A 12,065-nucleotide genomic window follows, 5' to 3' on the forward strand; every position below is an offset into this window, starting at 1 on the left:
TCTAGTGGTCAATCCGATTGCTGCAGCCCTAGGACACAGTTACTGTACTTTTCAACCCCTGCACTGAAGGATTCATTTCAGAAAATGCTTCTTTATTTACTACAGCCTGCATTACCTTAGGAAGCCAAACTACACCTGGGAACAACTCATTTTTTACACAACTTTATGAGTAGGCTGAATCTTTATACTATCCAGTTATTGTAATTTTGTGTTAGGTCTTGAAGGGCCTTTTATTAAAATGGTCAAGCATGGAAAGACATATTCTTTGAATTTCAACCAATATTCAAAAGAAGGCATTTCCTTCTACATTATTTAACCAGAATCATTAGAAAATCAACTTTATTGTATAGTAAGTGCATCAGTCTACATGTGTAATTTTATCTTTCTCTTTTCCCCATAGACAATAATAATCATCTACAATATAGCTATAATAATAGTAATAATTCCAGAAGACTATTAGAAAATTTTCAGTAACATCAAAACCTATGTTCCTCTCCTAGAAAATGGTTTCTGTATTCAAAGGATCTTGATTTATTATTTTCAGTTATATATAAAATTAAATTAGATGGAAGTTGCAGTTTCCTGCTGTTGTTAAACAGCCACCAATTAAGAGAGGTTTTGCAAAAGTTGGCAAGCATGAAGCGTGCTGTGGAGCCAGGCTGCTTCAGGTGTCCCTTAACAAGGAAATTCAACAGCATTGCCGTCTGCAAAATATCCTGCTAAAACATTTGGCAAATACATTAGAAATCTGATCAACAGCATTTTTCCGGACCCCTCCACTTTACACATGGTGAAAAGCCATACATTTTAAAAATTGGGACTGTAAAGTAAACTCTGAGTTTTTCTTATTATGTGTGAATGGATTTTTTCAGTTCTTTTATAATATTCTGATTTCAGCACCAGTGTGTGTGATTTGTGGAAGTTTTTGTTTTAAAGGATGGAATGATAATGAAAAAGAGATTAATCACATAACAGAAGAGTTGGTGATTTAGGACTGGATTTTCACCAGACCTCTCAGAGCCATCTCTGATCTAAAAACTAAAATTAAAATACTCAAAATTTTACAATGTATTTTGCAACATTCCAGCAATTTCACATGAGAATAGCATCAGATCTTAGCCATGGACATTGCCCAAATCTCACACAATTGCACTGAAATTTAAGGAGGGAAAAAAGAGCTAAGAGAAGATGCTGTGCACTGGTGCCCCTAACCCTGAAGAGATTCTTAACTACTGATTTAACATAATTCTTCCCATTTAAATTTGCAATCTGGTTCTTATTTCTTCAGGGGTAGTCATGTTAGGTAACTGCTGCAAGTGGCAGAGCTTGGAGGGCATCTAATGTTCAATTCCATGTTAACTGCCATTAGCCCAGGTCAGCTTATCTCTCAGTCTAAAGCTTTAGATGTAAAATGATGTTATGCTTATCAACATTAGCATTTTAGAAATCATAGTTAATATTGATATAAACTTGTTATTTTCCTCAGTTTTTAAAGGTTTTAGTTATCTAAGCATTAGAGTGTTAATAATCTCCAGTCAACATTGTATAAATACCACTGTACCAAATGGACTACTTGTATTTTATAATAATACTATAAAACAATTATATATATATATATATTTATACACACACACACACACACACACACACACATATACTGTATGTTTAGCATAGTACCTATCATATTTCTCCTCCAGTAGCAAATCAGTTTGAATTTTTTTCAACACCGTGCACTCTCCTCATTTATGGTGAACAGAAGACTGGAAAAGCTCTGCTGTAGCAACACAAGCATCCATCTACCTCAGCAGTAGCCCATCTGATGGTCTGAAAGCAAGAGGTTCTTATAGGCCTCAGTGCAGCTGTTCTGGCCAATTGTCATTGATGGTTTATGAATGCGTCAAATATTTCAGGAACTACCTGTCAGTGATCATCACTGCATTTTCACAGTAAGTTCCATTCATTAAGTAAAATGTAAGGAGCCACATTATTTTGCATGCATAGGATTTATTGCTAGTCACCTTTGTTGGATGACTCCAAGTACTAGGGGTAAAGGTAAAGGTTCCCGTTTAGTCATGTCCGACACTAGGGGGCACTGCTCATCTCTGTTTCCATGGCCGAAGAGCCAGTGTTGTCCAAAGACACTTCCACGGTCATGTAGCCAGCATGACAATCATGCAAATGCTGTTACCTTCCCACCAAAGCGGTACCTATTCACCTACTCGCATTTGCATGCTTTCGAATTGCTAGGTTGGCAAGAGCTGGGGCGAGTGCAGGAGCTCACTCCGTCATGTGGCACTCGGGTCTCGAACTGCCAAACTTGCAACCTTCTGGTCGACAAGCCTGGCATCTTAACCGCTGAGCCACCACGCCCCCTAAATAAGTATAAGTATAAGTATAAGTATAAGTATAAGTATAAGTATAAGTATAAGTATAAGTATAAGTATAAGTATAAGTATAAGTATAAGTATAAGTATAAGTATAAGTATAAGTATAAGTATAAGTAAGTATGTTGTTGTTGTTTATTCGTTTGGTCGCTTCCGACTCTTTGTGACTTCATGGACCAGCCCACGCCAGAGCTTCCTGTCGGTCGTCAACACCCCCAGCTCCCCCAGGGACGAGTCTGTCACCTCTAGAATATCATCCATCCACCTTGCCCTTGGTCGGCCCCTCTTCCTTTTGCCCTCCACTCTCCCTAGCATCAGCATCTTCTCCAGGGTGTCCTGTCTTCTCATTATGTGGCTGAAGTATTTCAGTTTTGCCTTTAATACCATTCCCTCAAGTGAGCAGTCTGGCTTTATTTCCTGGAGGATGGACTGGTTTGATCTTCTTGCAGTCCAAGGCACTCTCAGAATTTTCCTCCAACAAAGTATAAGTATAAATATATGATATCTCTCAGTCTTGCCCACTACTGTTGGTGCTGGCTGTGTTTGTGCAACACACTGAACCACAAACTGACCAGCCACATTTTATTTTAGCTTGCTGAGTTCAGATTATGGTTTGTGTATTGTGCCAACCCAGAAAATTTATAGAACAGATAGAATACATTCTATCTGTTCTATATTCTGTATTTTGTCTTTTACTTATATACTGAAAATTAATAAAGCTCTATGAAAAAAACCCAGAAAATTTTATAATTCAGTAAACACAGTATCTCACAATAACTCTCTAGGAACCTTACAAAGATAACATAGGAAGCAACTCCACCCTTAAATGGAAGAACAATTTGTGAGAAAATGGGAAACAACTCCTTACCTTTACTTAAAAGGGAAATAAACTGATATGATGCAGACTCTCTCCCTCCACTTTCTGTCCTGAAATTTCACTCTCTTGTTCTATATTCATTATAATGTCGCAACATCACTGGAAATTTAATTGCATCATAATTGGCAATTAGATTGCCAATGGGCTATAAAAGAAGCAGGCCTGGTGTGCTTCTTTGGTGTTAACAGGAACTGATAAACATAAATTGGCAGATGAAACATAGGATGGAAGGTGCTAATATTAGAACAGGCATTGCATCTGAAGTCTTTGAACTGAAAAACTTTGATTTTTTAACAATAAAATAGGCAGTATTCCACATCATTGCAACAGCTGTCAGATAGTCGATGTTATTAGGCAGCAACATTTGGAGAATGAATGGCCACCATGGGCTCAGTGCATGATGGTATTTTAGCACTAATTAGGTATATGATTTTATACTTTTATCATTTTTATGATGTAAACTGTTGGGAGTCAACTTTGGAACCTGGCAGTATAAAAATACAGTCTGTCAATCAATCAATCAATCAATATTATAACTGTGGCTTCCTTCTTTCTGGTTGCATCCTAGTGCCTCTTAACTTCTGACAACCAGGACAAAGGGTGTTGGGAACAGTTAGGTAAGTCTTTGAATTTGTGCTTTCCCCCCTCCCATTGACAGCTATGGTGTGCAGGAGCAGGGAGGAATTAGGCATGTCTGCTCTGAATCTGGAGTCTGGAAGGGTCTAGACAGAATAATACAGCAATCTGAGATTCAGCATATACAAAACTATCTCCTCTTTAACCCATTCCTGAATCCCCCACCTTCTGGACATCTGTCCTGACATAGTAGTGTAGAACTAAAGGGGACAGGGAGAAATCTTAATTGTTTCCTTCATGGCCGGCCTCCATGAAATGCCTCATGCATCTGCACAGAAGGACTTGATGTAATTCTGAGAATTTTCCCTCTTCTTTCTTCTGTAGGCATCGCCCTAGAGCTCTTTCAGTTTTGGTATTCCCTGCCGCTTATATCTGTGAGTGTTTGCCATAAACATCTGTGGCCTCTTACAAACTGAATGGGATCAGCAGAAAGTTATGGAAATCATCAGTGACCCAATATATCTTGCAGAGGTCTTGTCTTTTTATCCAACTCCTACCAAGTAGACAATTGGTAGGTGAAATTAGCAAGCAGATGCAGTGAGGAAGTAGACTTTTTTCTTCCTGCTGAATTGCTGTCTGACAGGCAGCTTTTAAGACACAGAAACTTGTACACACAAAGGTGGCATACTTGACTGAATTGCAACAAGGAAAAAAAAACCCTCTCCCATCCTTTTGTGTGCATGCATGTGTTTTTAATTTCATTTGAATCGCTGATTTACTGAATAAAAAACTGCAATAGAGTGCATTCAGTGAAATTCTACTGTGAGTTTGAACAAAGGTTGTCCTCATGTTTTTTAATGCCACTTGCATTTAATTGATGCCTTTGAGGCATAAAATTCAACAGATGCTTTAAATATTTTCTCCTTTTTTCTCTGAAAGAAATGGCCTGTGGAGGAGATATATAGTTCTTCAAGCTATATTGAAGAAATGGCCAAGGTTTTCCCCTCAGAATTAAAAATACGATTTATTTTCATTTCTGTCTGAGAGACTGTGTTGAACTAAACTGCTGTGTGGATCTTACTTGTGACTGAGATGAAGACATCAAAAAGTGCTTACCAAATTACATGATGACACCACATGGAGTGCAATATTAGTGTTTTAGAACATGGAAATAAAATCAAAATGATCTTGACAACTTACAGAAATGAGGTGAAAATAATTGAATTTTCATGCAGAAGACAGAAATCAAATGTACAGACATAGTGGATGAGGCATGGATTGGTAATAGATCTTGGAATCATAGCTTAAGCAAACTGAATATGAGTCAGCAAATGTAATTTTAGTCTGCATTTACAGAAGTAGTTTCCAAATCTTGGAAGACAAAAGTTCCATTTTATTCTGGAGTAGTCAGACCCCATTTCTAGTATCATGTCCTTTTGAAAGATTCAGACAAACTGGATGAGGTTGAGAAAAGTTGAGAAGGATATTTAGGAGATTAGATATTATGAAAATTGAAGAAACTGGGATCTTTCAGAAGAGAAGACTGAATCTGAGATATGATAGCACTCTCCACATACCTAAAGCCATGTTGTATAGAACAAAACTCAACAGCTGTTCTCTATAGATGGGCAATATTCAGACTTGCAATGAGGAACCATGTTTCAGATGTAGTGCAGGAACCCTCCTTGTAACTTTTGGCTGCTTTTTAAGGGAGCTACACCTTTTCCTGGGCTTGCATAGGAGTCACACAGGGTGGGGAAAATAGGAAACATGAAGCTCCTTTATAAGAACAGCCCAGGAAAAGGTGTAGCTCTTTCAAGGTGCAGCTTACAGGATGCTCATAGAATCATAGAATTGGAAGGGACCCAAGAGGACATCAAGTACAACCCCTTTCACACTGCAGGATTCTCTACACCATCCCCAATAGATGACTATCCAGCCTGTTTGAAAACCTCCAGTGAAGGGGAAGAAACCAGGCAGTAACTTATTCCAATGACTGACAGTTCTCACTGTCAAGTTCTTCCTAATGTCTAATCTGTATCTACATCCATGAAGTTTCATCCCATTAATTCTAATCTGACCCTCTGGAGCAAGTGAGAATAAGTCAGAATCCTCTACAGTGTGACAGTCCATCCCTCCCTCCCTCCCTCCCTCCCTCCCTTCCTTCCTTATTTTCTATCCTGCCTTTATTATTTTTATAAATAACTCAAGGCAGGGAACATACCTAATACTCCTTCCTCCTGCTATTTTCCCCAAAACAACCACCCTGTGCGATGAATTGAGCTGAGAGAGAGGGACTGGCCCAAGGTCACCCAGCCAGCTTTCATACCCTCAGTCTCCTGGTTTCTAGCGTTGCCTTAACCATTGCCTTAACCACTAGACCAAACTATTTGAAGACAGCTATCATGTCCCCTCTCAACCTTATCTTCTGCAAGCTAAACATACTGTAGGTCTTTTAACCATTTCTCTTAGGACTTCGTTTCCAGTCCTTTCATTATCTTGGTAGCCCTTCTCTGGACTTGCTCCAATTTTTCAATGTCTTTTTTAAACTGGGGTATGCAGAACAGAATGCAATACTCCAAGTGAGACCAGACCATGGCAGGGTACAGCAGGATAATTACCTCCCACAATCTGGACTCGATGCTCCTCTTGATGCTCTTCAAGACATTGTTGGCCTTCTTTGCAGCTGCATTACATTGCTGGCACATGCTGAACTTGTGATCCATTATATCCCCAAGTTGTTCTCACATGTGCTGCTCCTGAGCCAGATTCCCCCCATTCTGTACTTGTTTCTTTTGGTTTTCTTACCTAGATGCATGATTTGACATTTCTCCTGTTAAAGGTCATTCTATTTTTTTTCCACCCACTGTTCTGTGATGGAATGTGAGGGTGATCTTAGAAGATGGGGGAAGAGATGCTGCCTAGGGAATGGTCAGATAAAAGAGAAAGATGTCCACAACAGAGTAATGGCCAGTGAAAGAAACTTAGGAAGGACCCGCCCTAACTATTCAGGCGGTAAATAGGGAGGGTGGGAGACTTGTACTTCCAGACTGCAAAATTCTGTTAATACAATAAAGTAAAATTACAATAAAGTAATTTATTATGTTATTTATTACTTATAATAAAGTAGAACTAGCTCATCTAGTCATGTTTCCTGTCTGGTTTACCTGGGAGGGCTGACAGTTCCATCCTAAGTTTTTTTTTTTCCCCCTCTTCCCAAGCATTAACCGCTCCTCCTAGCTTTGCATCATCTGCAAATTTGGTAAGTATTCTCTCAACTCCTTTGTCCATATCATTTATAAAAAACACTGAGTAGCACTGGGCCCAGGACAGAGCCTTGTGGCACCCCACTCAAGAAGCCAGCACCTTTATCTGCTTCGGATTAGAATACTGCACACCTCTACTGTTCTCTAATATTCAAGAGTTCAGGACATGGAATAATGGAGTTAAGTTATAAGAAGGCAGATTTCAACTGAATGTCAGATATAACTTTTTAAAAATAAGAGGGGTGGAATTATTGACCCAGAGAGATTATATATTTTCCCTCACTGGGCACATTCAAGAAAAAGCTGCAACACAGTCTGGATGAATGAACAGGGGTTGGGCTCAGTGATCTAAATGGCCTTGTCCAACTCCTATTAATTAGCAGCTCCCTTCAAATGCCTGATGCAGTTTTGTTTAACAAATATTATGCTGAGTGGAAATTCTGCTCTTCCATCTCTTCAACCACTTTCTGGCTACCTTGATGCATGGAAATGCTTTCAAAGAAGACATTATAGCTGCTATTCACACCTATCATCTCAAAATAGCTCTCATTCATTTGCACACAGATTTTCAAACAATGCTATAATAAGCCCTGTATTCAATGAAGTATATTATTTGAACTATCTGCAGCCCAATTTTCTTTCAGAATGAAAGAAAGGAGTTTAAGAATGGAGAAAGGCTGGGCCAAAGGGGGGACATCAGAGAATTGAGAAAATCGCAAAATAAGAGCCCAAAATAAAGGTGCTTTAGAACCATTAATCAATACTGTTTATAGTAAAATGGCACCACTGACCATGCTTCTTTATACATCTAGCTTATCTAAAAATTCATCTCTTTAGGGGTTCCCATGACTGGTAAAAGCAGGGCAGCATGGTTCCTTGATCACCAACCCACAATTTCTTCACCTGTTTCTGTCTGACCTTTGTCTAGCACAACAAGAGGCATAAAACTTAGTGTAAGAACAATGAAGCAAGAACTGGAATAAATCAACAGGTGGGCCCAGTAACACAGAAATGTGGGTGTACTTTCTAAAAAAAAAACTTATTGGAGCTTGGAAAACAAAATGGAGGTTCCACACTGGTTGGATAAAGGGAGAGAAAGAATAACAGTAACAAGGATGTAATAGAGCCTAAGAATACCACAAATAATCCCAGCCTTGAAAAACAAAAATGCAATTCAGAGTATTCCATTATTTTCATAGTTTCCAGTTTATGCTCTTAGTTTGTGGGCAAAAAATTAGCCTACTTCTCTACAGGATTCACCTCTGTAGATCCAAATCAACAGGAAAAGTAGCAGTCCTGCCCTTTTTGCTGTCAGCATGAAATGTCCCTTGAAGGTTAGTGACATATTGAAATCTAAAAACAAATTGAGCCTAGTAATAGGCTGCTAATTCACCAACATCTGGCTCAGTTCAAATTATTATCATTATTATTATTCTTCCAACTTCACACAATCTAATGAAACTTGATTTAAAAAGTGGAATAGCAATGTTAACATATTTATTTTTCTACTTTGCAAATGCTTTGTTTATCATAAAATATTCTGACCTATACTGAATACAATATCTATGCTGGATACAATGTAACTGCATAGCAGAGAGAATTCAGAGAGAATATGATATAGAAAATATTTTCATTCACATTGTTTTTATAAAAAACAAGTCCACTAGAATACTTACTCCAGAAATGGGGTGGCCAGAAGTTCTCAGAATTTGTGTTGTTGGCATCCATAGCATTCAACATGGACAAAGAAAGTAATTTTAAAGAAGTGTTGTATCCAGAATAAAATACTGGTTAGTATATTAGAAATTTGATTTGGGAAAACAAAAATACCGTTACATATTCCCTAAACTTGTTCTGTTTGCATGAAAGGAAATCAGTGTATCAGATTTCCTGCTTTTATACTCAAATTAGCAACTGTTTCCCTTATCTTGCATTGCCACATGTTTCCTGAGACAGGGAACAATTTCCTTCTCGTCATTTCCTTGGCTAGTCAGTGTATTAAGTATGAACAGTATCTCAATCTCTTGTGTTCAGCTTGTTGTTAGATCCAGCTCATCTCTAAGAGAAGGAGAAAGGTCTCCATCCCTTCTCCAAAATATTTCTATAAATGGAGCGGTTCATCCTGCATTCTGAAACATGCAAGAGGACACATGGGACTTACTCTTTTCTTCATTGAACAGTGATGATGGAGCCATTTTTAAACTTTATATGGTGTTGTGCTTATCTTATTTTTGATTGCATTTTGCTTCTCTTGTGTTTTAGATTGTGTCCCTAATCAGATAACTCTTATTGTTATTTTTTTTAATTGCTGTATAGAAAAAGGGTAGTTTAACTGCTGGTGCTTGTATGTTTTATTTGAGATATTAATTATACAAGCCCTCTTGGGAGGGTTGAGATCAAAATATTCCAACATACATAATATTTTAATTAAAAATAAACACAGAAGAATTCCATGTACATTGTTTAGTAATGCATTTATTTATCTCACTTTTCTATCAAACCTGCCACTAAAAAAGGTGCTGTCACTAAGCACTAAAAATGCATTTTTAAAATGCAATTACATTTAAAACCATAATTAAAAATAAATAATAAAAGCTGAAACACCCAAAAGCCTATTTTGCAGGAAAGAAGCATAGGTACAAGACTAAGAAACTTAAGACCTATTGGAAATAATCATATTTTAGCTAAACACTGTTTGATTATTTATTATTTATTTCTTTTCTCACACTCATTTACAGAACAGGTGAATTGAAGATTACTTTTGTAAATGGGTAAGTAATAGGTGTGAAAGCTTGCAAGTACTAACGTAGGTTTTTCTTCAGGATTAGAATTCATGCTTTTCTTCCTCCTTTCTCTTGATGGGAAAAAACAAAGCTGGGCAAGTTCGTATTTTTAAGACCAACAATCAGAGCTTAATTTTCATTTTTGCTTCTTTCTGAACAACAACAACAACAAAATCTGAGAAAGGCAGGTCTGGTCTGCAGACCAACCCAAGTTCTTAGAAAGAGCAAATGTGGTCTGTCTCACTTTCTCTCTTTTCTTAAAAAAAAAAAAAAGACAAATGGTAGAGTATATCTCGACTGGCTTCTCAGTCGCTTTCCTAGCTCCTTCCATGAAGCATGGCAGATATTCATGGAAACATCTATACTACCATTTCTGTAATACCCATATGAATTTTCCTTTACATGCATTGTCCCTTTCCCAATTACTAATTGGTCCAGCTGATTACATTATTAATGTTCAATTTTTTAGATAAAACAAGTGAGGCAACTGAAACAAATAGTTTAGAGAGGGACCAGCATCAAATGGGTATTGGTAAGTGTGGACATCGTATCCGCACACAAATCAGAAGAACCAAATGTATTGGTATGTATGTGTGTATGAAATTAATGTTTCACATCAGTTATGTCATTCTCATATTTCCCTTTCTAACTTTGTTGAGAGGAGGTACAATAGAAGTTGTACCAACAGTAGCATCTTCTGGCTTACTTCCATAGCTGCACCACAAATTTCTAGTTACACAGATAGAAAGGCCTAAATACTTTTCTGAAGCACATTTTTATATTTCAGTGTTATTTTAAATGCCCACACTGGGATAATGGTGGGTGAGTGAGTGTATTATTTTAGTGTTTAATTTATTAATGTGATTATTGGTTTTACTGGCTTATATTTTTATATTTTTGTGATTTTTATATTTTAGATAACTGGACCTTTCTGGGTGAGTTTCCTTGGTTATTAGATAGATTAAAAGAATAAAAATATTTAAACAGTCCTTGTAAGGAATGTTTAATCCTGCTTTTTCATATTGTTTTGAACTAAAGTGAACTTGCCTTGGTGCAGGCAAAGAAAAGCTGTCAGATGTTAGGGCAACCCAGGAAACACCCACTGCATGTGATTCTTGGCCATTGTTTAAATGACTCACAGAGCTGGCCCATCATCTGACCACCTGGCCAGCCAGGAAGAAATTGCTAGCTTTATTTTAAAGTCACCCTGTAGTCTGAAACTACTGAACTGCAGTTCATCTAGTAGTTTAATTCTATTATTTAAATGTCTGACTAAAGAAAAATGGTTTCCTGCCCTCCAAGTGATGCTTAATTAACTCAGTGCTGCAAAGCTATTTGTGTTACCATCTGTCACTGCTGTTGTGAAGAGTTGCTGTACTTATTTTACCTAGACAGACAGCACCGGACTTGTCTCTTTACTTTCTGCATTTCATTTCTTTGAAATTTCACAATTACAGTCCTCCTTCTCAGACAGGTGTAGATTACCTGCCAAATTCCAATCCCTAAATAATTATGTGGTAATAAATCTGTCTTTAAGTGTAGCTGTTATGGGGAGATGGGGGGAGAGGTTGGAGGGTTATGCTATACGGCTACCGCAGCTGTGCAAGGCATTCAAAGATGGTGCTTCACAAAGTGTGTTGGCTCAAGGAGAGCTCTTTTCCTTAAAGCTTCTGTGGCTGCCTCAAAGGCATTCTCCAGCTGCCTCAGCATGTGTGTGCATGCACTGCCACGTCACTGGGAGTCCCAACAAATGTTTTCAGTGCATAGGGGAATTGGTGTCACCATTTTATGGTGGTGCACTTCCTTCCTTCATGGTTAGTTCCAGTCAGTGTTGGTGGGGCGGAGAGGTCCCTCCTTTGTGGGGTTCCACAGGGTTCCACATTCTTTCCGCTTCTATTTAACATCTAAATGAAATTGCTGGGTTTGGTATCATCAGTATCATCAACCCCAAACTGGCCAAGTGAGGCTGTCGAAATTCTGTCCCAGGGCCTGGAGGCTGCGTGGGCCAGGATGGGGAGAAACTGACTCTGGCTCAATCCTACTAAGACTAAGTGGCTGTGGCTGGGGACCACCCAGATCTGGGGATCTTCCATCTTTACTTCTGGATGGATTTGCACCCCCAGGCAGGAGTGGTGTGCAACTTGGGGGTTCTCTTGGACTCACAGTTCCCGCTTGAAGA

General features: G+C 38.3%; 1 protein-coding gene across 2 annotated transcripts in view; it reads right to left on the bottom strand.

The window, feature by feature from the left end:
* Positions 1–8,956, bottom strand: part of MYCT1 (MYC target 1) — a 202,400-nt gene extending 193,444 nt beyond the window's left edge. For both annotated transcript variants that reach the window (XR_010068310.1, XM_063308460.1), the window contains exon 1: positions 8,780–8,956. Coding sequence is in view for 1 of the 2 variants with exons in the window: in XM_063308460.1 (XP_063164530.1) it covers positions 8,780–8,843 (64 nt within the window). In the remaining variant the exon portion in view is untranslated. The remainder of the gene's footprint in view (positions 1–8,779) is intronic.
* Between the last annotated feature and the right edge of the window lie 3,109 nt (positions 8,957–12,065).

The sequence above is a fragment of the Candoia aspera genome, chromosome 1 (assembly GCF_035149785.1).
Source record: "Candoia aspera isolate rCanAsp1 chromosome 1, rCanAsp1.hap2, whole genome shotgun sequence".
NCBI lineage: Eukaryota > Metazoa > Chordata > Lepidosauria > Squamata > Boidae > Candoia > Candoia aspera.